This window comes from Eublepharis macularius, chromosome 13 (assembly GCF_028583425.1).
Source record: "Eublepharis macularius isolate TG4126 chromosome 13, MPM_Emac_v1.0, whole genome shotgun sequence".
Lineage (NCBI taxonomy): Eukaryota > Metazoa > Chordata > Lepidosauria > Squamata > Eublepharidae > Eublepharis > Eublepharis macularius.
In genome coordinates this window covers 46,950,501-46,977,767 of record NC_072802.1, presented here as the reverse complement: position 1 = coordinate 46,977,767, position 27,267 = coordinate 46,950,501, and the positions used below count along the sequence as shown (strand labels likewise).

Here is a 27,267-nt window from a genome sequence, read left to right as displayed (position 1 = left end):
GCCAATGAGTGCCCTGTTACTCTTGTGTTGCCTTCCTTCCATGCAGTGCTTCTGTTGCAGTGATTTCCCTGTACTCAAGTCACAGGCTGTTGTTGCTATGAAAATCGTCCCCAGCTGAAACCATGGTCCTCTCTTGCCCCAGCCGCAGTCAGCAGGTATGAGGAGTACAACCCTTGTCTGCAGCCAGTGGCATTTGATTGAGAGGCCTGGCGTTCAGATCTTGATTCAGCTGGGGCCTCAGAGGATCTTCTTGAGTCCCTTGGATGGGCTTCCCTTTTAAAATTCTTTCCATATGGATGCTAGTGTTTTGGTACATCGTAATTAATTGCCAGAGAAACTCATTGTGATTTCCCAAACATGTTAGATTAGTCTCCTCCAGGAGGGAAATTCCCTGGCATTCTTTCCAGCTGTGTCTCTTCCCTATTTGCATTAAAAGACAGGAAGGATGCAAGGGGTCCTCACTGTAACAATGCACAGGAAAGTTGTGTGGCATTGTTGTGCTGGCTTTCATTGTTTCAATTCTGCGCAGATGCAGAGTATGGGAGGCAAAACTGCCCAATGGTTCAGTGTAGGACTAGGCAGGCACCAATGGACCTAATTCTGACTTGGAGTGTAGAGCTGCTAATAGACAAACTAAATATGAGGGCAGCATGTCCATCCATGTGCTTAACCCAGATTTGTTCCCATCGCAGAGGGAGAGAAGTATATTGTTGAGGAATCCCGACACTTATTTGTTTGCAGTCTGTCTCTTGCCCACCCCCCATTTTTTTCTTCAGCTGAATTCCTATTTGGACAGCATGCTTGGTTAGCGAGGTAGTGCTTGGAGCTATTCTGTCCTTTTCACTCACAGTCCCTTTTTGCTGTTTAAAAGTGACTTGACCTTGTCACCTAATCCTCACTAAGGTGGTAAGTCTGTGCCTTGGGTGTATACTTCAGAGGTTAGGAATGTTCCACCATGCAAAGAATTCCCTGCACATAGAAAAGCTTTCCATAAAAAGGTTTTAGCTTAGCTTTCTTCCTGATGTGCTGGGTTTCTAGGTGCAGGGATTTTTTTGTTGTTATGAAAAAACATGAGATTAGAATAGATCTGTATTAAGGTACGTGGATCTATTGATTATCATAGCTAGTTTAGCAACTGCAGCACTGTGATGCTGGGATGAGTGGAATTTGGTTTCTAAGGGATCAGGCTGACAATGTGTTAGCATCATAAACTATATGAAAATAATCCATAGTAAGATGCGAAGAAACCAGATCCTGTATGGTGCAAGATTAGTTAAGGTGGTACTTTAGATTGCTGACCTGTTTATCGTGGCAGAGCTTCCATGGGCAAGATTCTACTCCATCAGGTACAAAGAGCTCATCAATTTTTTAAAGCATCTCGATGCTTTATTATAGCAAAGATTTCCTTTGTTTCTGTATCCAGATTGGTGCTTCACTATTTGCCAGCAACATCGGCAGTAGTCACTTCGTGGGACTGGCTGGGACGGGAGCAGCTGCAGGAATCGCTATCGGAGGGTTTGAGTGGAATGTGAGTGCTACCAGCTTTAACTGCATGCTGAGAAAACTAGTTTTGAAATCATAGCTAGAAATTCTTCTCCCTCCCCGGTTTCTGATGGCAAGGCCTAAGTAAGGAGGCGTGGCCCCTCCTCATGCCTCCCCATCACAAGCGTACTCATGCCAGTTGGTTGGTTTGCCATACATGATGCATAACTTTTGCTAAAGCTCTGTCTTCCATTACTCATAGGCCCTGGTGATGGTGGTGATTCTCGGCTGGTTGTTTGTACCCATCTATATCAAGGCTGGAGTAAGTACACAAAGCAGAGAACCAATTTCCTCATTCCAGGTTAATGCTTCTCTGGCCCCTTATTTTCTGTTTATACTTGGTTGTGTGTGTGGGGTGGGGGTGGAAGGCATTCTGAGAACACAGTGGCACAGCTTCCTTCCCATCTCTCTTCACGATTCACTTTTCCCACAAAACCAACAGCACAAACCCTCAGTCTTCATCCCCATCCGAAACCTAGCTAATCTAATCATGAAAAGTGGTATTGGCTCCAATTCATACTTTGTTATTTGACTGTGGAATTTATACTCCACATAAAGGCCTCAAAGAAAAAATCAATGCCAAGCAATGTTACACTAACTATAACAAGATTATGGTCATTATAAAGATTAGTTATGAAACCAGGGCCGTTTCCAGACGGCTTACCTGCATCCGCTCCATGCCGCAACGTCGCGGATCTTGCCGGGGAAAACGCGAAATATCGCGTTTTCTCGCACGAGTTTTGCGCGACGTCGCGCAAAACTCGCGCGAGAAAACGCGATATTTCGCGTTTTCCCCGGCAAGATCCGCGACGTTGCGGCATGGAGCGGATGCAGGTAAGCCGTCTGGAAACGGCCCAGAGCAAAGGATCTTAAATGTCACGGAAAGTGTGATGTTAACAAAGAAGGTGCTAGGCAAACATACTGAGGAAGACGGTGGGGTAGGTGGGGTACATGAAAAGGGCTGCAGCTGATGGGCTGAAGAAGGTGGCACTGGATTATTTTGGGTATTAAAGGTTCATTCTCCATAACTTGGAACAAATGTGAAAACACAGTGGGAGTCAGCAAAGATCTTTGTAATGCTGAGGAGATGTCTTCGTGGTTGTCCATACTGTTTAAACCTCTTGGCTGCTGTATTTTATGCCAGCAGTTTCCAAGCACTTTTCAAAGGCCACCACACTAGATAACAGTGGCTGGCCAAGGGGTATAGCTGGCAGGCTAACTTAAGCTGAGGAAAGACACTGTGTGGCTGCCAATACTACCTGCACATCCCTCAGCAATGCTGGCTGTGAACCTGTTCTTTGGGCAGATGCACATTTAGGCTTGACATCTCTGAGGCATGCAGATTAATGCAGCCCAGCCCCTTCCTTCTGCTTCTGCTCAACAGGGAGGAGGAGAGCTGGAATGGAGGGGGCAGGCCTGGGACAGCTTGTGTGCTGCTGCTTCTCAAGGAGCAGCTGCTGCAAGACAAATGGGTCCTGGCATGGCTTCTTGCTGCCCTGTGAGCTCCCTCCCTCCCTTCTCTCCCTCTTTCATACTTCTCAGTGTCCAAGAGATGTTGGAAGACAGCCTGTCTGTCATTCTGCCCTGGGCTGGTGGCGTGGCAAAGGCAGGGTTACCAACTTCCAGATGGGGCTTGGTGTTTCCCCAGAATTACAAGTGATCTCCTGGCTACAGGGATAAGTTCTTCTGGAGGAAATGGCAGCTTCTGAGAGCAGACCCTATGATGTCACATCCCCAGTGAGCTCCCCAAACTCCACACTCCCGGGACACTGCCCCCCCAATTCCCTGGAATTTTCTATACCAGAGTTAGCCCCAGGCAAAGGCCATTTAGCAGCCTTTACACTGGCAACAGCTGGGAGTTAATGCATCCACCCAGTGACAAGATCAGACTGCACCACTGCCAGACTGGAGAAATGCTTCTGCTGCTAAAATGATGGCTCCTAAAGGAGGCTGGCTGGCTGGCTGTAAGCTTTGTAAAGAGGGCCATTTTTTGAGTCCTGAATCATCCGGAGGCCTGTTTTCAGTACAAGGAGCTGTTGTTGTATTCTCTGTAGCTGTCACCCTAGGCAGACCATTTACAAGCTTCTCTTGTCCATTCATCCGGATGTCCTCCATTTTTATTACTTGCTCTTTTTTTTCTTTTTTTTCTTTTTACTGATAATGGCTTCAGTGGCTGAGATGGGGTTCACACCTAGGCCTGCTGGGGCCATGGCCTGTGCTTTATCTGCCAAGCCCACGTTGCTCCTGGCAAAGTAGCTGCCTGCCTGATCTCTCTCTGTTCTGCTTGCTGAAAACACTGTGCTCTTCCTCTCTTTCTAGGTGGTGACCATGCCAGAGTATCTGAAGAAGAGGTTTGGGGGAAAGCGGATTCAGATCTACCTCTCGGTCCTTTCTCTGCTCCTTTACATTTTTACCAAGATCTCAGTGAGTTGAGCTTGTCCACTTCCTCGATTTCTCCCCCAAAATTTGTTTGCAGGGGATGGGGAGGGAGGAAACTTTTCCCATTGTTTTTTCTGCCCCTCCCCGCATCATTCTACTTGGGATCAGATCTCCTGTCCCATTGACTCCACTGAAAGATGGTACAGGATGCACCTGTGCCGCTGCTCGAGTGATGAGGTACGCAGTGGAAATCTATCATAAGCTGGAAACCCTGCCTACAGACAAATCGTAGCCTCTTAGTACAACTATTATTCAAAGAAGGTAAAAGTTAGAGAGGTTTACAGCGCTACAATTTTGAAAATAAAATGAATGTGGCTCTTTCTAGTAGATAAGTCTTTAATCTTCTGCCCGAATTCTCTTCCCCTTCTCCACTGGCTCAAAATAAAAATAGTGTAAAACCCAAGGAGCAATTCACTACCTAATATGGGCATATCCGCCAGAAAGCTTTCTTGTATGAGCCTGGTGGAAACAAGCAAATCATTCTTGAGCTTGTAGTTTGTCGGAGTCCCGAGCCAGGGGTGTCAACGCTGGAGCTCTATTGCTCAGGCAGCTCCTGCCTAGTTGCTTTCAGGCAGCTGCCTTTGAAGGTTACTCTTTGCCCTTTTGGGAGGGAACCGAAGGATAATCGTACAAATTAACCTAAGCAGCCTGGCCTTTTGCCCTCAGTCTTCACTAAGCTGGCAATAACCGATCACTATCAAGGTTACTAATTAAACACTAATGGAACCCTCCCCAGTGGTGCAGTTTCTTTCCAGGGTAATTTTATCATTACTCCTTGGAAAGGCCAGATGGGATTCCGCCCCTGCCCCCCCCATACACACACATGTAAACTAGTCACTCTGCAGCTGTGTCCCGGGGAGATGCAGGCAGCCCTGATTTGTTTTCTTGACTCCGAAGTACTTCCATGCACTGCAAGTAAGGTCAAGAAGACTAAGATATTTTGCTACCCTCTACTCATACGTGTGCATTCAAGAATCCCTTGCATTATTACAACTTGGGATTGTTATGCTGTCACCTTTTGGCTTGTTGCAAACAGCCCTGCAAATGTCCAAGCTACAGTTGTACGATGTCATTATCATTAATAATAATCCATGTAGCACTTAAGAGTTTTTCAAAAGGTCACCCTGTTCAACAGCCATGTAAGGTCAATATTATTTATCCCCATGAGTGAGAAATGGGGACAGAGTGGACTTTGTGGCAGAGCAATGGCAAGATTTAAACCGTAGGATCTGCAGTTGTCATATTTTAAAAAGTTTCAGTCCACCCATGCACCCCCTGCAAAATGGGATAATAGCAACTTATCTTTCAGGGTTGATTTTAAAAGGAAGAATTTCGAACTCTAAAAAATGGCACCAAAATGCCAAATGTCATTCTTTTAAAATAAGAAGTACTTAGAATTGCCAAAGCCGGCAAGATGCAGAGAGATCTGTGAATGGATCTCCCAAGCAGTGCATCTTGGGGTGGGGGTGGGGGAATATTAGCTCTTCCCCTCTTATGTTTTCTTGCTCAAATAGCCTGCATCCTGGATTTCAGCAAACTGTGTTTTTGTTTAGTAAACTTATATTTCACCTCTCCACTACAATTGTGGCACAAGGCAGCAACCAGAATTGACTATATAACAGTTTAACATTAAATTAACATTATTTCCCTAGAGGTCAACAGCAGCTCAGGGAGGGGTGGAGGAACATTTGAGGTCAGAAAAATGGTGCAGGGAGAAAGCTCCTCCCTGCTGCCCTGCCGCAGCCCTGCTTTGAATGGGGAACCCTGCCACCTGCTATTCATCACTAAAAGCCACTTGGGAGAGCCATCCCAGATCTCACAGCATCTCTGGCAGTTTGGCAGTGACAAGTCTTTGGCTCTCTCCTGTTTGGGATTTGTCCCTTGGGCATGTGGCTTCCCAGGCCATGCCTCTCCAAGACAAAGTATAGTACTTTAAGAGATACAATATGACTTTAAAGAGAGCCATAAAAGACACTTAATGAATATATCAGAGGCAAGCCATTGAACAAGCAGCCCTGAGATGAGAAGGAGTTGGAAGACTCCTTGGGGAAATTGGCATTTTTCAGGAAGTTAGAGGGTTCAGCGCTTGTTTTCTTGTGGGGCCACATGCCAGGTGAAGGGACAGTACCTTGGACTTGGATCCCAGAGAGAGAGAGAGAGAGAGAGAGAGAGAGAGAGAGAGAGAGAGAGAGAGAGAGAGAGAGAGAGGGGACTGATGTCAGAACCAAAAAGGTCAGGAGCAGCTCAGGACATTTCAGCAGAAAATCCAGTCTGTCAATGCACCAGCAACCTGCCACCATTGAAATGAATGGGAGCTATGCAAGAGGACCTGTGAAATCTAAGTGCTGGGGGAGAAAATTGGGATAGCTGTCAGGAGCAGGTGATTATTCTTTACATTTCACTCGTGTGTTTCCTGGTATCATCTGGCTGGCCCCTCTTGGGACTGAAATGCTGGACTAGATGAACCTTGATCTGATCAGCCAAGCAGTTCTTACGAAATTTGCCAGGATATGAAGATTGCCCCCCAGCCAATTGAAAGCAATATGTTTATGTGCAAGTCATTCATCTGCACATTTCACAAACTTACTTATTTACACAAGGGCTATCGTCACACGGGCCCTTATTTCGTCAGTTTTGCACTAGAAATAGTTTCTTCTGTTATCGTTATTAGAACAGATTCTCCCATCTTTTGACGACTGCTTGCGCTTCCAGTCAGTCACGTTAAAAGGGAAAAGCACAATTCGACGGTCAGTCAAAGTGCATCTGGAAACAAGGCCCTAAAAATCCCGCCCCTTAAAAAAAAATTTCCCCGCATATTTGCACTATATCACTCTTCTATTATACCCGTGTTGTGCTGGGCCAACCCAAAAGCCAACCGTGATAGGTAGCAGAGGTTTCCCGCCCATGGCAGAATAGTGCTATAGTGCTATAAGGCTGACATTTTTTTAAAAAAAATTACTTTGAGGCTTAATTGCAGGTCACGCTGGGGCTTGTGGGAGTGTAGGGCAGGAGAATCAGTGTTAGGTGAGACAGATGATCGGGGAGAGTGAGCGTTTTGATGCTGCAAAGCGTTCATAGTCGATCCAGGGCATTCACATGGAAGTGGATAAAGACGACATAAAAAGTCACAAAGCATGAATTGGGAAGAATGGCGAAATCGCAAGAGAACCGGAATAAGGTGAGCATTCAGTGGGAGATGGCGCTAGTTTGGCGCTAAATTTATGGCTGTGTGACAACGGCCATTCTATGTAATTCCTAGGGTATATTGGACACTGCAGCCCCTTTTTAGTAAAAGACTAAGTACAGTGTCTAATGTAAGCATTGTAGCTTATAGGATGCATTTCTGAAGTCCAGTTATACAGTCCAGTTATACAAGTCCAGTTATACAATCTTTTTGGGAGGAAGTTATTACTCATATTCAGGGCTTTTTTTCTGGAAAAAGAGGTGGTAGTGGGTTGCCCTTGGAGAAAATGGTCACGTGGCTGGTGGCCCCGCCCCCTGATCTCCAGACAGAGGGGAGTTTAGATTGCCCTCTGCACTGCTGAGCAGCGCAGAGGGCGATCTAAACTCCCCTCTGTCTGGAGATCAGGGGGCGGGGCCACCAGCCATGTGACCATTTTCAAGAGGTTCCGGAACTCCGTTCCACCGCGTTCCAGCTGAAAAAAGCCCTGCTCATATTAATTTTGTATTAGAACACCCACTGATTTCTGACGATGTTTATGTACTTTTAAACGACCTGCCTGTAATCTGATACTTAACCGATGGTAAATGAAAATGAACCCTCCTTGCCCTTACTTCAGCAAAAAGATTTATAATACAACATTGGAGAGACAAATGCCCCCCTCCCCCAATTCAATGGATGGAGGGCCTTACAATTGTATGTATATTTGAACATATGGCACGTAGTTGACAACTGTGGCTGGATTTATTTTTAGATATTTGGAAACCTTTTATGAATGTTTTTGTGTAGATTTTTCACTATTGTCATATTTTTATTTCTATTGTGTACGAGGCCAGTTTTTTCCCTCCTTTTCAAATAAAAATAAAAATAAACTGCGTAATTCCTTACCCCTGCTTCTTTTCCCCATGTCACATCAAGAGGAGGTAGTCAGTAGCTCTGGAAGCAGGTCTGCAGCTGCTGATCCAGTTCTGCAGCAAGCAGCAGGTGGGGATGATCCGACAGGGTCCCCTTCGTTTTTATTTCTGCCTGATTTGTAAGTGAAGCTGTCAGTGGCAATTACAGCCCAGGGGGTGTTTACTCTGACGTTAGTCACACTGAATTCCAGGGAATTGATGTTATGTAAATATGCACAGGAGGGTCACAGCTTTTTGTGGGGTTTCCTCTTTTGTGCGTGTGTGAACCCAGATAGCCACTGATGTATTGCTGCCATGTTCCCAATGTGCAGGTTAACGTTTATTGCTTAACATGCCACTTTCATTCCTATGTTTCAGGCAGACATATTTTCTGGAGCAATATTTATTCAGCTAGCCATGGGACTGAATATTTATGTGGCTATTATCCTCTTGCTTGTTATCACAGCCCTGTATACTATCACAGGTGAGTACACCATTTCTGCTGTGTGAGTCTTCCATCAGCAACCTTCCATTAATTAAAATAGGCCACATCAACTGTAGGTGCCATACTTGGGTGGGAAAGAGGTTGCCTTCGGTTGCCAGTCATTTCTGACTAGACGTGGGCACAGATTGGGAAAAACCCATAGGCCATGGGTCCATGGTGTTTCAAGGATCACGAGCTTTTCATGGTCCAGTGCCAGTTTGCGAACTGACTTGTACATCAGTCTGGGCCAGCGCCGGGAGTGCTTTAACACCCCCCTGCAAGTCAGCTGGAGCAAGGGAGATTTAAATCTTAAAGTGCTCCCGGTGCTGCTTGCCAGTGGGTCAGGAAGGCTTTAACGGACCACAGACCAATGGACTGGTGAAAAGTCTGTGGAGTCCATGGAAAAGGGGCGTCCCATGACCCACCAGTTTGCGAATGTTGAACTGGCCTGGTCCATGTTAAATTTTGGTCTGTTTTCTGGTCTGTGTCCACCTCTATTTCTGACCATTCCTTGCAAGAATTTGGTTGAGTGTTGTAGGCAAACCTGTCTTGGCAAGTGAGGAAACACTGCATTTCCAGAGGAGAAGTTAGGCAGGGAAACATCTTACAGAGGATTTAGAAGACATGCTCATCCATTTGCCCTTTTCTTTTTGCCCTTGGACTTTCAGGAGGACTCGCCGCTGTCATCTATACAGACACACTGCAATCCGTCATTATGTTGGTGGGGTCTATCATCTTGACAGTATTTGGTAAGCTTGAATAATTCTCTATCAAACCCAAGTCCTACAGGCCATATAATCGAATTCTTGATGTGATTTAACTCTGTTTTGTTTTTACAACAGTCTTTCAGCCCCATGGGAGGTGCAGAGCAGGCAGTGGGCAGGCATTTTTCATGTGATCAATCCAATATGCATGGGAAACCAGTCTCTGAAGTTACAGCAGAAGAACGTGCAATGTCTTCTGGCAGAGATCTTGAAAGATATTGTGCTTCCCACATTCAGTGAAGTTCAGCTGACTCTTGCTAACTTAGTCAAGAGCTTAGGGGTTATACCGGATCCAACATTACTGCTAGAGAAGCAATTTAATACCGCTGCAAAAAACCACATTTTACCAGCTTAGTTTAGCCTGGAAGATGGCCGTCTTGAGTCTTGACCATCTTGGTCAGCTGGATCCATGTCACAGAAATATTGAGACTAAACTACTATAATGCACTCCACATAGGTCTCTCCTCGAAGTCAGCTTGGAGACTCCAGTTGGTGTAGAATGCCGCAGCTCTTTTATTATCAGGAGAGAGGCAGGACATACATATTTCTCTCATTCTGCAGTCACTCCATTGCCAGTCCATCATTACTGGATTTAATTCAGGGTATTGGGTATCACATACAACACCCTTTATGGCCTTGGACCCCTATAGAATGAGTTTTCTCACATTCCCCACTGAAATGAAGAGGGCCATGTCACCTACAGAACACCTAAGTACTGAAGTCTTTTGTACAAATGGTTATTTTTAATCATTGGTTCATTTTTTGTTGACTATGGCAATAGACACTGGGATGGGGAGAACTATCACTACGGATGCTAGTCTTTGGGTGACTAGGATCTTCATAAGTGATTAATAATTTTTGTTGTTGTTAATATTAGAAGGATTTTATTCCATCTTCCTTTTAGAATAAACTTCAAGGCAGAACGTTAATCAAATACAATTGAACAGATCTAGAAACAGATCTGAACTAGTAATAAAGCACAGTGAAATAGTAACATTAGGAACCATGCCAGATTTAGATGGTAAAAGCACAGGGAAACTGGACAGACTTCACCAGGAAGGAGACACCATAACTGGAGCACCACAGTCAAGGCCGTTCCTCCAGCAGCCTAATATTTGGGGCCAAACCTCTGGAGGTGCCTAGCCTCTAAGGCAGAAGAGCCTCTAAGGCAGATCCTAAAGGATGGACAGGTTCATACAGAGGGAAGGGGAGCTTCAGGTCCCTAGGACCAGACACCTCCGGGCTTTCTATGCCAAAGCCAGCATTTGGAATGGTGCTCAGATACAAATAAGGAGCCAGTGAAATGTCAGCATTGGGGAAATGTGTTCCTGGGGTCACAGCTGCCTTCTATTTAATTAGGAAATTTAGTATACACTAGCAACGAAGTCCGTTGTGTTTAACAATACAACGGGCTCTAGCTGGGCCTTGTGAAGACATGCACCACCCCAGCAGCATTCCTGCGCTCTGCAGCGGGCCGATTTTGGCCTCAAATGGGTCAAAATCAGGCCAGTGCGGCTCACAGGAGCACTCTAGGGCCTGTTGCACTGGTCCGGCAGCATTCCTGTGCTCTGCATCAGCCCAATATGGTCTCAAGTGGGCAGAAATCAGGCCAGTGCACAGCGCAGCAGCACTCCAGGACCTATCATGCTGCCCTGGCAGCGTTTCTGCGCTCTGCAGAGCACAGGAGCACTCCAGGTCCTGTTGCACCACCCTGGCAGCATTCCTGAGCTCCGCACCGGACTGATTTGGCCTCAAACGGGTGGAAATCGGGCCAGTGCGGCTCACAGGAGCACTCCAGGGCCTGTTGCACTGCACCAGCCCGATTTGGCCTCAAGTGGGTGGAAATTGGGCTGATACAGAGTGCAGCAGCACTCCAGGACCTATCATGCTGCCCTGGCAGCATTTCTGTGCTCTGCACTGGCCCAGTTTGGCCTCAAAGCAGGTGGAAATCAGGCCAGTGTGGAGCACAGCAGCACTCCACAGCCTGTCACGATACCCTGGTCTGCTCAGGGCATGCTGAGGGCCAGGCTGGTGTGGTGGGCCTCCCCAATGCCTCAACAGCTGTGGCAGTACAACCCTCCAGGGACCCCGAGGAGGCTGCTACAGCGATGGAGAAGGCCAGTGCGGGAGCGCAGAGCACCAGGCTGCACCAGGCCTTCCCACAGCCACTGTGGAGCCTTGGGAGGGGTGGCCGGTCTTCCCCACCCCGTCCTAAGCAAGTCATATTGGCAACAACTCTTTATCCTCGCACAGGCCAGAGTGCACTTGCACGGGAATAAAAAATGAGTTGTCACCAATACGGTTTGCCTTTTATGTAGTAGGATTATAGTAGTCAAGCCTGACGGTTACCTGAGCATGGTTAATAATAAAAAGATTACTGACACATGTTTTATTAGTAGTTCAGTGCATGCACGTGTGTGTATATATGCGGGGGGAGATCCAGAAGGAGTTATGGTAATGCAGTCGATCCTACTTGAGAGACAAGCCATTTATATCTTGCTGACTTGTGCAGCTGAGAAAATAGCAGTTTGAAAGCTTACAGATTCAGTCTTATCAATAGGTCACAGTACAGCCCATGTAACCCAAAGATGTCAATTGTTCAGTAAAAGCTGAGACTTCCTCAGTGACAGGCTTACAACTTTACACTTGCATGGAGATTCTGAAAATTCATTGCGGGGAGGGGAAAAAGAGCCTGAAGATGGACTGAAATGTTTAGTCAGACAAATGATCTGGGCAACTTATTTAATGTACATACTGTTTTTCAGTTTAAAAAAATACCAAGGCATCTTACAATGAACCACTTAAAAACAACCATAATATACAACAAAACTATAACTTAAAAACACAAAAGCCAGCTGCAGCCCTTCCTGAGTGGGAAAGATCTTGCCACTATGGCATGCCCTGGTGACATCCAGAATAGTTATTGCAATGCACTATATGTGGGCTACCCTTGAAGACTGTCTGGAAGCTGCAGTTGGTACAGAATGTTCCAGCCAGAGTGTTGATTAAAGTGGGGCATAGGGACCATATCAGTCCAGTTTTGTTCCATTTGCGCTGGTTCCCGATTTGCTACTGGGCCCAATTCAAGGTGCAGGTATCGACCTTTAAAGCCCTATATGGCTTGGGTCCAGCATACCTTAAGGACCTCCTTCTTCCCTATGAACCTATCCATCAACTCTGGTCTTGTTTCAGATGCCCTCGCTATCTGAAGCCAGATAGATAGGTGGCAACCTCAAAAAAGTCCCTTTTGGTCATGGCACTGAAATTCCCTCTGTTATTGTCTTCCACCAACAGGTGAAGACTTTTTTGTTTCATTTCATGTGCCCCCAGTAAATTCTTATTGACTCTCTTCCTCGGTTGCGTTTGCCTTGGGGACTATTTTGGGTGGAAAGGAGGCATATAAATGTTTTAAAACAAACAAATAAAAGCAAAACTAGCCAGGCACCCATAAAACAGAGCCGTCTAGCAACACTATGCACGAAAAAAATCTCAGCAAGAGCATTATAACTAGAGATGGGCACGAACCTAAATACGAACCAAAATTAAGCACGAACCAGGCCGGTTCGTGGTTCGTGAACCATGGTTTGTCAGATCCCATTTCTGGTGAACCGCCATGAACTTTAGGCTGGTTCGTTTGGTTCGTTTTTTTGGTTCGTGACTGCAGACAGCCTGGTGCCAATCAATCAGTTTCCTAGGCAACAGGGGACGGACTTCCTGCAGACCTTCTGCAGGCCCAGAAGTGACCTTCTGCTGGCCCAGAAGTGATGATTTTCTGACCTGAATGTGCAGTTTTCACGAACCAAACGAACCAGTTTCCAAACCAGGGGCAGGTTCATGAAAGTTTGTGGTTCGTGAAATTTGACGAACCACATGGTTTGGGTTTTTTTCTGGTTTGTGCCCATCTCTAATTATAACTGCCATATTTAATTCAGCCTGACTGCTGAAAAAATAGGGAAATTTATAACCCTTTGGGTTTTAAGGTTCTACAATTGTACTATCAACACAACTCTACCTTGATGTGTATGTTGTATGTATGTGTGCATGCATTCTTGGGTTCCATTAAAACTTTATCTGACTCTAAAAGATTGCAATATCTTTTGCAGCATTTAAAGAAGTAGGAGGATATGATGCCTTTGTGCAGAAATACATGCAAGCTATCCCATCTGAGATAACTATTGGAAACACGACTGTTCCCGAAAAATGCTACGCACCCCGTGCAGATGCCTTCCACATTTTCCGGGACCCCATCACTGGTGACCTTCCATGGCCTGGACTCATCTTTGGCTTGAGCATCCTGGCTTTGTGGTACTGGTGCACAGACCAGGTAATATAAAGACTAGTGATGCGGGTGCAGTATGAGAGACTTGGCCCCTGATCTCTTCGTGACGCTGGATGCCAGTGCTCAGATCCTGCATCATGCACCACTCTGGCCGGATGCCTTCAATCTGCACACAATTCTCCACTCTAATTTTTTCTAGTATAATAACAGTTCTGTAATGTCAGTGCTGAGAGCTTACATTTCAGACAAATCTTTGCTACCTGATAGAACAAAACTCTTAGGTGTGGATAATTTGAGTGCAAGTCTCAAAGGCTGAGGCAGACCTCCCAGGAGGCACAAAGTGGCTTGGGATGGGATCAGATTCCCATTTAACAGAATCACAGCAATACAAGAGGTCAGCAGACCTAGCCCAGTGCTGTATGATTTGGTTTATTTACACAGCCCTCAGAAATGATCCTACAGGTTATGTGCCATAGCTGGCTCCAACAAGAAAGATGTGCAATATTGAGATGCCTGTAGAGCAGAGAGCTTCCACATGACTCAATGAAGTGAGCCAAGCTATATAGTATAAGCCAAGGCAAAAATACCCCAAACCCAAGTCGCTACTTAGGTTTCCTCCATCCCAATGCAGCCCACTGACCAAATGCTGCCCCTGGGAATAGGTGATCTTGACTAATGAGATGAGGGGGACCTGCAGTAGGAAGGGAGAATTGGTGGAAATTGTCAGTTTAGTCTGCATCCACCCAAACTTACCTAAAAAGCCTTGCCAATAAAATTATGCATGGGATGAGTTCCTTTCCCCCAGTAAAATGCACCAGAAAGGATACCATGGGCAAAACCAAGGAAGGTGCAGTAGTGATTGAATAGACAATGCCTGGTGCGTCTCGCTAAGCATTCTTCAGAGGAATCTACATATGATTTGTACAGTTCATTGAGCCTTGATCAAGTAGCCATCAGTGACACGTCTAGAGCTTCTGTGGCTTGCCAGGAGGAAAGAGACAGTGTGCACGAAGCACAGGGCCAGAAAGGAGGAGGCTGCTCTGTTCAGTTGTTTTGCACTCTCAGCCTCTGTAGAGGCAAATCAAATATGGCAAAGTAGCAACAGTGATCATCATTCTTCTAAAGTCCAGACAGATCGTTCAGAGGCCACGGACGACCCTTTAATTGACAATATACTCTCTCATTAATTAATGAGCAAGAGTTCTTCTGTTGCTTCAGGAAGCCATCACTGGCAGTTATGCCAGAAAGTACACGGATATGTTTTCCTTACCCCTCCTCTTATCCAAGATTTGTTAATGTGATAGTGTAGAAAAGATGTCACATCCAATATGGCCAAAAGACATGCAACTGATGAATCTGTAAAATCCTATATATCGGATTGTGTGAGCGGAAAAAAAAACCAGATCTGCATATTTTGACAAGGGCATCAAACATTACTTGGTGTGATGGGTTTATTTGATGCAGTCGGAGAGAAAACATTTTTTAAAATTGGTGATGTCTTTGTAAATTCTCCCAAAGAAGATGGGCAAAATATGTAGGGTGGTCATCTGTTTAAATTAATACTGTGCCTTATTGGCTTTGCCTTCAGGGACCACCTTTTTTCTTGGTTGTAGGAGATGCGCCATCGGAAGTGACTGCCTTCCTGCCTTTTGTTACCTCATTGATTTCAAGGAACCTGTTCCAAAGTTACTGTTTGGAAACTGTCCCTGCCACCCCTCACTTCCCTTTGTATGTTTCTCTGCCAGGTCATTGTCCAGCGATGCCTCTCAGGCAAGAACATGTCCCATGTCAAAGCTGGCTGTGTCATGTGTGGCTACATGAAGCTGCTGCCGATGTTCTTGATGGTGATGCCCGGGATGATCAGTCGTATTTTGTACACAGGTGAGCCCCCGCTCTTCCTTGTCTGCTAGCTGTTCGTCTTTCTGTGTAACCAGGGCTTTTTTTCTGGGTAAAGAGGTGGTGGAACTCAGTGGTGGAACTCAGGACCACACAATGATGTCACTTTGGGTCAGCTGGAACAAGGGGGTTGTTTTTAAAAGTTTAAATCGCCCTCAGTGAAAATGGTCACATGGCCGGTGGCCCCGCCCCCTGATCTCCAGACAGAGGGGGGTTTAGTTTAGGGGCAATCTAAACTCCCCTCTGTCTGGAGATCAGGGGGCGGGGCCACCGGCCATGTGACCATTTTCAAGAGGTGCCAGAACTCTGTTCCACCACGTTCCAGCTGAAAAAAAGCCCTGTATGTAACCAGTTTTGCAGGGATGGGGGGGGGCCTTGGGATGTTAAGTCTTTGCTTCCTCAAGTGCCTTTTCAGGGTCCTCTCCTCCATTGCGGGTAGTCCAGGGGAATACCTCTTGGCCTACACAATGCAGCAAAGCACATTGAGTCAGCCAGTTGGTAACATAGTCCTCCTTTCTTCCAGACTTGGTGGCTTGCACTGTGCCTGAGGTGTGCAAGAAGGCTTGTGGGACAGAAGCTGGCTGTTCAAACGTTGCTTATCCAACGATGGTGGTGAAGCTGATGCCGGATGGTGAGACTCTGTCTACAGTTGCGGTGTTGAGAGAAAGAACTTTATTTCTGGAATGGGAGAGACAAACCCAGGTCTAGAAATTTCAAGATTATCAAGCAAAGCCAACGTTTGGTGGGAATGAAGACAAGCTGCACGTAAAAGGGCTCCCAGGGCTTGTGGCTGCTGCACAGCCTGTGTTGCAGTCAAGAGGAGCCATACATTTGGCTTTACCTTGTACTGAAATTTCTGTGTCTGCCGTCCACCAAAACCTGAAATGGTGACCCTGCGGATAAGAGACTTGTGACTAATGATGAGGCTTGTGCATGTTGACAGTTTGTGTGCGTTGGGGAGCAGAGTTTGTTATGAGAGTGACAGGGAGCTATGAAGATGCTGAATCCCAAGGACACCCTTTTTGCTTCTTGACTGAGTTATTAGCAAGCCTTCTCTACCTACATTGAAATAACACCTTTGCTGAAAAGTGAGATTCTCGAGAAGGCCAATTCCCAAGCACAAGTTAGATTCTGTGCTGCTCACAGCTTGTCCTGCTCCCCTACCCCAGCTTTGTTTTTAGACAGATGAGATAACATTTGCTGCAAAGACCGTTTGAAATGCAGCTTCATCTTGGCAGGGCTGTGTCAGCAAGATGGCCCTGCAAACCGGACATGCTTGTAGAGAGCAGGCAGGCAGAAGCTAGCTGCAATGATCATGGAGCGACTCCAGCCAAGGACAGGCATACAATTTTTTTTCCTGCTAGCCCAGCTGTTCTTCCATGGGGCCCACTTTGTGTCTGGCCAATAGGCAGCCAAAGATACTGCTAGGTCATTGTGTTATTTTGATGGTTTATAGATGGGATGGATGATGATGTACATAGCAACGTACAGTGGCGTGGAACGTGGTTGCAACTATTCCTGTCATCCAGTATTTCTGCAGCCATGTCTCTCCATAGGATTGCCATAATTTACATTTGAAACAACTTTCCCTAATAAGAACCAAGGGGTTTTTTTTATTAAAAGGTGACGTTCTTCTGAATATAGGCCAAGAGCCTTACATTCTGAAAGCAGCAGCTTAAAAAAAAAAAGCCCTTCATTAAAAGGTAGAATTCCTACCTGCCTCTGAAAGATACCATTTTTTTTCTTTTTTACAACCAATCTTTAGAAAATACAAATATAACAAAACCTTGAACACACAAACTTTTCCTTGCCTATGTTCAATTTTGGCCAGGTCCTAACTCTGCGGACGTTTTTCTAATCACACAGAACAGCGTCTTGAACTGGCAAAATCTGAACCCTGTCTGAACCCAGATGAGCCTTACCAAAGTGATTTGGGATGTTTGTGCCTCGGGGCCAGACTGAGGCCCTAAACCAGGGCAAGTCTAAGAGGCCCCATAGCATTACCCCTTCCCAGGTAACTCTAAAATTTAGAAACAATATTTAGAGGCCCATCATAATCTGAGACCCTGCACTGTAGCTTACATAGCTTGTCCTCTGCTGTGCCTATCAGCTAGCTAAGCTTTTCCACTGAGGCGTTTTTTAACCAGGGCTTAGCTCTTCATCTCCTGCCTCTCTCTTGCTTCTGTTTTAGGCTTACGAGGCCTGATGCTCTCTGTCATGCTGGCCTCATTGATGAGTTCCCTCACCTCCATCTTCAACAGTGCCAGCACATTGTTCACCATGGATATCTACACCAAACTACGAACAAAAGCTTCCGAAAGAGAGCTCATGATAATAGGCAGGTATGATGATTAACATGGGTTTGCCCTTACAATAATGGCTTCAAAATACCAGTGATGCTGTAGTGCCCTCTTGAGGATAGTTGGGTGCATTGCATGAACATTTTTCTGACCTCATGGATCACAAACTTCTGTTAGCCTCTATTTTTTATTTTTATTTATTTATGTCATTTATAGTCCGCCTTTCTCACTGAGACTTAAGGCAGATTATACAGTATGAGATTAGTATAATCAGTATCAAGTATATTTCAATACAGTATCAAGGACATGATACAAGTTTAAAAGACAGTATTAGCAAGAATTCAATATGGAGTAGAAAAAATATTGAAGCAAAACACAATCAATTCTAGGACTATCATTAGACAACATGGAGCACTGGTGGTACATAGGAATACATATATAAAGCAGCAGATAATATGTAAGGCAATATAGTGATGAAGTCTTGTATTTAGACATCTTAGCTCTAGATGTCTCCTTGTATTTATTCCATAATTTAAAAAAATTCTCCTGACTGCTTACTAGTCAGAAGCATACACTGTCTGTGCTATTTAACACTGTTTATTATGTTTGCATTTAAAATGTGCTTAGAGATGTGGTCTCTATGAGCCTAAATATTTAACATGTGATCTAGTTAAACTGGCTTCAACCTGTGCTGTGTCAGGGAGCAACAAATGATGAGAGGAAAGGTCTTGGTCAGAAGAGAGGTCTAAATCAACTTTTTTAGGATTTTCAAATGCTGACACAGATGACATCTTTGGTAGCATAAGTTGGGTATCTGCTATAATAAATGTTTTGATTGCATTTGCAGGCTGTTCATCTTAGTTTTGATTGGCATCAGCATCGCCTGGGTTCCTGTGGTGCAGTCAGCTCAAAGCGGGCAGCTCTTTGACTACATCCAGTCTATCACCAGCTACCTGGGCCCACCAATCTCAGCTGTCTTCTTCCTGGCTATCTTCTGCAAGAGGGTCAATGAACAAGTAAGCATGATGTGCCATGGTGATGCTTCCAGGAACCCCGAGAAGGGCAGGTAGCCTTTGAATCTCCCGCTTGAGAGTGACACACAGCAGGACCCCAGGGAGACCAACAATATGCTGGTGAAAGCGAGCAGCATGCTGAAGTTATCAGGAGGTGGGGAAGAGAAGCCAAGATAGGGTTATAGGGTTATAAAGGTAGCTGATCCTCAGCTTCCCCCTCCCCATAGTGGCCTAGAGCACTCATTCTTGCTTCCTCCCTCCCTGGTCATTGTCCAGAGTGGCAATGGGGAAAGGGGTGCCCTAGACCCACCTGTGTGCCTGAGGCCGACACAATCGTTCTGAAGCAAGGAATCAATGGAAGAGGTTTGCACTGAGGCAGATCCCACTGCAGCAGGCCAAACAGAGGAACTGGAATATCATTTGTTAACACTCTTCATAGTATCAGAACCATGGTGTGTGTGAGAGCCAGGAAGGTTCACCGAGGGAGGATGAACTTAGGCACATTTCAAGGAAAACAGTCTTTTCCAAATTTTATATCCAGTTCTTCTGCATGTGTGGCAGGCAGAGTGCTAATGCCATCTTCCCTCCACCTTTTACATGGCTGCTTTCTAGTCAAGAACCCTTGCTGCCCCCCAGCCCCTGTTATGCAGCCTTCACTAACTGGGCGGTACCTCTTTAGATTGCCAGGAATGTGCACAAGTCACACACTCACATGCTTTTCACTATCCCCCCCCCCCAAGTCTCCACCAGACTAGGATGTGAATTATCATGACTGAATAAAGTCACAGAGTGCTGAAGAGAAGATGTGGCAACAAAGGACAAGCAGCCAAAGCTCTGAATACTGCTTGGTGTCTTCTACAGGGTGCCTTCTGGGGCCTGGTTATTGGGCTGCTGATCGGTCTCTCTCGGATGATACCAGAGTTTGCCTATGGAACTGGCACTTGTGTGCAACCCAGCAGTTGCCCGGATATCATCTGTAAAGTTCACTACCTCTACTTTGCCATAATCCTTTTCGTCATCTCCCTCATCATCATTTTGACCATTTCGTTCTTGACCAAGCCCATTGATGATGTACATGTAAGTAGTCCCTCCTGCTCCTCATTCTGCTTCCCTCTTTTCATCTGCCTCCTAACCTTGCTCCTCAAGATACTTGCAATGCATTTCATTATAGATGTAATATCCCTGGGGTATAACATAATGTGAGCCTGGGTTAATGGGAGCTCAGTCCCCACCCCTGCTTGGCATCCTTGGTTCCAGGACGTGTGAGGTAAGGAAGGCTAGGAGCCTGCTTTCCTTTGCTATACCAGACACCTTTCTAACTCTGAGTTTCTGGAGCGAAAGAGATTGTCTCCAGGCAGACTTGGATCCCTGTTCTTTCCCATTCATTTTTGAACTTAACAGACAATAGATGCCCACTGGATATGAGTGGGGGGAGGCTGAGGTTCCCTGGCTGATTCCCTCTTAGCCTGGCATACCTTGAAGGACTGTTGTGAGGATAAATGGGAGAAGTGTCTTGCACTGTTCTTTGTGCACTGAGAAGTGGTATCAAATGACCAATGGGTGAACCTTATGGGCCAGTTGCTAGAAATCTTTGGGTTCAGGGAAGGCCCAGAGTAGGAAAATTTCAGGATAATTTCTGCCTTTAGAACTTCAGTGCTTAAACTCCAAAGCACAGCTGTTAGCTGGCTAATCTCTCAAGTTCCTCTAGGGTTTGGGATCCCTGACCCTTTTCCTCACAGTTCTCATCCCCCCAAAGTCACCTCTGTGTTCTTGTTTTATGCAACGGCAGCTCTATCGTCTTTGCTGGACCCTGCGCAACAGGACGGAGGAACGCATTGATCTGGATTCAGATGATATGATAAAAACTGAGGAGCCTGAACTTGGCAAAAGCGATGAACCTGGTACTTTTAGGTTTAATACTTTGGTGCTAAATGTTACTGAAAGTGTGGGTCTGGCCAAATCACCCCCAACAGGGTATAGACCAAGATAGGGATACCAGCAGCTGCCACAAACCACAGGTGAAAATGTCAGGAAATGGTGGTGGGGAGGGAGGGCCAACTGAAGAGGCCTGAGGATCTGATGTGGCTCACTTCTCAAAGGTGCAGGATTCAAAAACATATCTCACTTAAAGGATCACCTAGTTACATCAAATGCAAACTTTGGAGCAAATTTGCCAGGTCCTGCTCCTATGAAACATCTGCAGGGATTTGGGCAGAAATTAAAAGAATTTTAAAATGTGCTGAGGTTACCCCAGCACCAATGGTCTAATGCAATTATTCCCCCGCTCCCAACTACCCCACCATATCCCATGACTTTTAAGTGAACATCAAAACACTGGGAAATCCAATCCATGTAAGATGTAGTTTAATCTCCTGGGGACCTCAGATCTACACAACAGACTTAAACTGGTTTAAGTCATCCCCCCCCCTCCAAAACCATAGTCTTGTGAAGGAGACTAGAGATCTTTAACTGAGAATTCTCAGCCATCAGCATCCTCCCCAAATTATAATGTTCAGGATTCTTTGGGGAAAGCCATGGCATTGGTAATCAGTGTACGTTTTGTGCTGACTCTCAGAAGAACTTGCAAGAATGTGTGATGTTTACAGCAACTTTCTCCACTCCTCTTCCCAGTAGTGTCCCATATAGAATGGTGGGTAATAAGATGCTCTTGCTGCTAGGTGCGTTGGTACCTTTTTCAGGTTCCACATTTTTGATCTGAGTGAAGATCTTTCTGTTGCAGAACCTGATGGGGAGGTGAGCTGTTTCAGGAGAGGCTTCAATTGGTTCTGCGGCTTGGATGATAAGAAAGGCCCAAAGCTGAGTAAAGAGGAAGAGGCAGCCATGCAGCTAAAATTAACGGACACAACGGAAGATCCCTTCTGGAAGCGTGTGGTCAACATTAACAGCATCATCTTATTGGCTGTGGCTGTATTCTGTCATGGGTTTTTTGCATAGACATCTGTGCTCCGGGGTGCTTTTTTATTAAAATGAAGGTCTCACTTACTGGAATTGCATTGTGAAACCGTAGTTATGTCCTTATTGAACCGTATAACTTATTTGTTTCATTCAAATTGATGAATACAGTTTGATCGCATCAAGTAATTGGAATGAAAACGATCAGTGCGCTAAAGGGAGACCACAGCAGTGAGACCAAAGAGTCTCCAGTACTTCGTGAAGACTCACGTCATTAAGAAGTTCCCTCTTTTGAAAAGGACCATTCCTACTCCATCTCTAATTCCACAGGCAAACAAATGTGGTGGGCTTTCAATTCAGAACCACATCAGTGATACTCAGTGTATGGAGCTGGCTTGATTTTTTTTTTTTGAACAAAGTGTTATTTTTTAAATACAACTTTTTGTGTTGTCTAAAATGTTTGGGGAGTGTGTTCTGTTCTCCCATAAGGGATGCGATTTGTATAGAAAACGGAGGGGGAATGCGACTGTCGGGCAAATACAGCCTGCTCTGTATAGCTGTCCCGATTCATTCCTGTGAGACAGAAGCTTTTAATTGTTTTGTTTCTTCCTTCCTTTCTTCTTCATGTCTAACACTGTCCTTTCCGCATGCTAGATTGCCTCCCCCCCACATTAGCTGTTTTCATTTGTTTCTTGTCCTAGAATGTGAACTGCAAACATCTGAATGGGAAGTTGGTTGCCAGTGCAATTTTAGTGGGCTTGAAACACATTTGAAGAAAGTCTTCTCTGATAACGCAGTCTGTTTATGACTGTCTTTTTACGTTGAGTTTACTGTGTGTCTGTGTGAAAATACATGGCCTTTATTTTTAAAAATAATTGTATTTATTTATTTACTTTATTTGCACCCCACCATCCTCTGCAATGGGGACCTAAAGCAACTCATATCATTCTCCTCTCCGCTGTTTTATCCTCACAACAACCCTGTTAGGGAGCTTTGGCTGAGTGAGTGTGTCTGACCCAAGGTTGCCCAATGAGCTTTCATGGAAGAGCAGGATTTGAATCTGGGCCTCCCAGATCCTAGTTCAAAATCTACCATTATACCACATTGTCATTTTGTTGTTTGTTGGAAAAGCAAAGCCCTCCTCCCAGTGTGCCAAAGCTAGCATCCAACATCTTGTCTTCAGGGTGGGCACGGTCAGATTTATGGCCCTGTAGGGTGCAAAGCCATAGAATTGTTGTGGCCTGTGGAGAGACAGGAGTTCAAATCTCTTCTTGAACATGAAGATCACATTGTGACCTTGGGCAAGACCCCCACACACACACACACAAAGTTTCAGCCTAACCTATATCCTGTACTCCTCAGTCAGTTCAGGCTCCTGAGGCGGCTTACAAATCACGAGATACTGAATGCAGCCCTCCCCAATAAACGAGAAGTCAATTAATAAACAATTAGCAAAAAGTACAAACTCAAAAAACAAAGTCTGGGTAAATAAGCAAGCATTTTCCTGGTATCAGTTGCTTATGGAACTCTGCAGATGAGGAGAGGGCATTCCAGAACTGGGGAGTCACACAACCTATAAGGCCCTTGTGACTGATTATCTGACTTCTAGGAACAGAGGGAGACAGCATGGCCTCAGATGCAGGAAGGCCTTCATTGACTGGCAGCTGGATGAGCCCAGAAGTGAACAGGCAGCCGTTGCAGTATGGCTCTCACAGCATGATCTCTGTAATTTGTACCAGTCCGCAATTTGGCTTCTGCATTTTGTACTGACAATAGGGTGCATTACCATTATCTAACCTGGATATGCAGAAGCCAAATTGTGGACTGTCTTCATTCTTCTGAGCCCTTTAGAGGGAGGAAGGCCAGGAAACAAATGAGAAGTGGAAGACTCCCTTAATCAAACTACATCACACCAGGAACCCCATGTCCAACTTCCTCTAGAGTTGCCAGAATGGATTGCTCTTGAATTGGCTGTGATGTTTCATGTGCTTCCCTCTCTTACTAGGAAAAACCTAGTGGATATCCCATCTAGCCCATTATCCCAATCCCTTTAGGGCAATTTCTATGCCTTTCTATGATTAAGCTAGACATATCATGCAACCCTCTCTATGAATATGATTCACCACCCTGGAACAGTATGAAAGGATTTTAGGTAGGGTTCACATAAGCCTCCTTTCTGCCCTGTGAGTCATTGCGATTGCATTACAATTTTGATTCTTTAAACTAGGATGGGGCAGGAAGACCCACGTGCCATTTTGGCCCCTCAGAAAGCCCCCTTTCTGTACGAAACAAAGAGATATAGTCTGGCCAAGGTTGAAACCTTGCCCTCGGCATGTGTGAGGAAGCTCAGCTGATTATTGAGTCCTGGCAGCATTAATTATAGCACTAATCAGTGCTGACTTCAATCGAAAGAGAGAAGCAGGCTATTGTTAGTTGAACGAGGCTTCTGCCGTCACAGCACAAGAAAACATCATTCCTAAACCCGGCGTCACTCACCAGGGGTGTTGCAGCAGGCACTGGCTGAGGCTGACACGTTTTTAGAAGCGTCAGGATTAATTACAGGGTGCGAAGGTGCCAGAGTCTGACATACTAATTGCTGCATTTACCGTAAGCAGGAGGCAATACAAAGAGGGTTTTTTTCTCAGAATTTCCAAATGACTAAGTCTTTTGCAGCAAGATGCCCTGGTACGCCCAGAAAAAAAACCTGCAGCTGTTTCTGAATCTTAACAGCCTTCTGAATTGTAGAAGGTCTGAGCAGAATGCAGTTGCCAAACAGATTTATGTATTTATTTAAAACATTTATTAGCCGCCTTTCTACCTTATGGAACTCAAGGTGGCTTACAATGTAAGTAGAACAATAAATGTGTTAAAAATATACATAAAGGCACAATTTAAAAATCTCAATGTAAACTAACAGTAAGTAAAAACTAATTAATTGAATGCTCACCTGACTCCTGAATGAAACCATCTTCAGCTGCCTCCTGAAGACTGAGAGGGGTCAAGTACACCTTCCTAGGAAAACAGTTCCATAATCGTGGGGCTGTTACTGAAAAGGCCCTCTCTCATGTACCCACCAAATGAGCTTCTTTGATTGATGGGACAGTCAGGAGAGCCTCTCCCTATCAGATATAGAGCCAAGCTACAAGTGACGCCTGACACAGGTTGGACACTTTTCAGCTTCCCTCAAGTTTTGATGGGAAATGTAGGCAGCTTGGCGGAATGTTGGACAAGTGACGGTTGAAAAGTCCACTGGACAGCAGCCAAGCTGCAAGACCAGAACGCCTACATTTCCCATCAAAACTTGAGGGAAGCTGACAAGTGTCCAACCTGTGTCAGGCGTCACTTGTAGCTTGGCTCATAGTCAGTTGCAGGATGCCATCAAATGATGAGTGTTCCTCACAAAGGCAGGGATCAATAACCTAGCCATTAGGCATGCTGGACAAATCGGTATCAGCCAAGAGAATCTAGGCCTCAACCTCCCCGCCTGGAGAATCCAACAGTCCTGGACTCCAAGAAATCCCCCTGCTGTGATATATCGGTAAGAATCCAACTACTCCACTGAGCAAAGTCTGGCAACCTTAAGGAGCCTTCCTCCAGATAAATTCTGTCAGAACTTTGAAGCAAGAGTCCATTTCAGAAGACTTTAGAGTCAACTTATTTGTGAGGGAGGGAGCTTATGAACCTCTTCTCACTTTACAGGGGAGTCAAGATGCTGCAGAGGTCAGTGCGGTAGACTCATAAATCCTGAAGAGAACACTAATGGCCACAAGCATTGAGGAAAGCGCAATGATTCATCCACGGCACACGGGGAAATGGGCAAGAGGGGGCCTTTTAGCAAGAGTTGTGAGCCGCACTAAGGATGACATGAAGAAGTAGGTGCCAGAATGCAGTGAGTTTCTGGACTTTCCGAGAACAAAGATAATTCCACAAAGTCCTCGAGTATACTTGCAGGACTGCTCTCCACAAAGACATGAGATATTTTCCAGTGAGCATATGCAAGATTCTTTTGGCCAACATGTTCTTTGAAAGATGGAAGAGGGTGAGGGTGAGTGAGAAAGCGGCATAACAAAATGGGAGGAAGGTTGGTGTAGAGGGATGGTTCGAGAGATGTAATAGAGTTGACAGCTTGACAGTTCGTTAAAGGGAAGACAACCTACAGTACCAGGGAACAGAAAGCCCTCTTAATAGTTACAGGCCAGTTTTCTAGTGGCTTGTGTTGATTTGATCCACCTTCTAGGAAATCAGTCATTCAGGGTTCTTACCATTCTAAATTGTCAAGTGGGACGGTGCTTGTACCCCATGGTGCCCATTTAGGTTTTCTACTTCATGTACCAAAAGGTCTTTGGCTGACCCAGGACAGGAAGTTCTCAAGTCAGAGTGGGAGTAGATTGAGAAGATGGTGACTGCTCACTTAGCACCTGGGTCCCAAGACCTCTTTTTCTCAGCAAATGGCAGCAGCATTGGAGTATTTGGCACCTTAAAGACTACAAACTTCATCATGAAAGCATCTGCCACAATAAATTAATTCGTTTTTAAGGTGCCTCAGGACTCTTTGTCAACTTGGCTGCAGCAGTCTGAACAGAGCAATCTCTCTGGAATTATCAGTGGAGCAGTTTCCCAGGTGGCCTGGGCTTATCACTACCAGTAATGGCTTGACAAGACTTTGGAGGAAGTTAATTATTGTGGAGTGAAAGCTTCTTAATGGGCCTTTCTCTCAGGGAAGGTATGTGAAGGGGGCCATCAATTTGGAGCTGGTGTTTGCTTGCTAACAGCACTGAAGGAAAAGAAACCAGTTACTTGTGAGCACAAGAGAAATGCAAACTGGAATTAGCAGGTTGCATTAAGGGATGGGGCAGGATGAGAGTTCATACAGGGAGGGAAGGAGAGAGGAGAGAAGGTGCCTCACATGGGATCCCTCTTGGCTGGGAACACGGCGATTAGCTCAAATAATCCTTTTTAGAACACACACACAACAACTTTCCCATTAACAAGAGTGGAAGGTCATGTCCACACCCCCTAGGTTGTCAGTGGAAGAGACCAACTTCTGTAGCTAAAGTCTGGCTTTGTTGCTGCACTGGATTGACCTGTGCCAAAAAGCTTTCCCTTCTCCACAAATGGATACAGGTAGATCCTTCCCCAACAAGTTTTCTCGCCTTCCCTCACTGCTGGCCCACCAGGTGCAACTGAGAGACAGAGTGCGAGCAGGGGCTGTGGGACAGACTTTATTCCTGAGCTTGCTCCCCTAGGCCAACCCTGGAGCTGGGGTGAAGCTTCTTTCCAGTCTGCTCTGAGCCAAGCAGTTGCTGCAACTCCAACTCTGCACTCCAAAGAGTTATTAGCAGCAGCATACTTCTCATCTCTTTTGCAACACAGGACCTTGATTGGCTGCCCTGAGGAAGAAAACTCTTAGGGCCAGTATTGAATGAGCAACCCAGCTGGAACTTGCCTGCTGCAATCTCTGATTCTTTCCCAAGTATGATACAAAAATGAAATGCAGGTGAGGAATCCTCCAAAACGTACAATTTTCTGTTGTTTTGGTGTGTTTTATCCTGAATTGTTTGGC

At 45.5% G+C, this 27,267-nt stretch overlaps 1 protein-coding gene across 1 annotated transcript in view; it reads left to right on the top strand.

Moving 5' to 3' along the window:
- The window catches only part of SLC5A1 (solute carrier family 5 member 1), a 32,665-nt gene extending 10,086 nt beyond the window's left edge, over positions 1–22,579 (top strand). Inside the window, exons 3-15 of the mRNA XM_054996467.1 lie at positions 1,424–1,528; positions 1,745–1,804; positions 3,862–3,966; positions 8,434–8,539; positions 9,208–9,288; positions 13,407–13,627; positions 15,328–15,463; positions 16,002–16,109; positions 17,670–17,820; positions 18,626–18,794; positions 19,653–19,868; positions 20,581–20,692; positions 21,532–22,579. Coding sequence (XP_054852442.1) covers positions 1,424–1,528; positions 1,745–1,804; positions 3,862–3,966; positions 8,434–8,539; positions 9,208–9,288; positions 13,407–13,627; positions 15,328–15,463; positions 16,002–16,109; positions 17,670–17,820; positions 18,626–18,794; positions 19,653–19,868; positions 20,581–20,692; positions 21,532–21,746 — 1,785 coding nt within the window. The 3' untranslated portion in view covers positions 21,747–22,579. The remainder of the gene's footprint in view (positions 1–1,423; positions 1,529–1,744; positions 1,805–3,861; positions 3,967–8,433; positions 8,540–9,207; positions 9,289–13,406; positions 13,628–15,327; positions 15,464–16,001; positions 16,110–17,669; positions 17,821–18,625; positions 18,795–19,652; positions 19,869–20,580; positions 20,693–21,531) is intronic.
- The last annotated feature ends 4,688 nt before the right edge of the window (positions 22,580–27,267 follow it).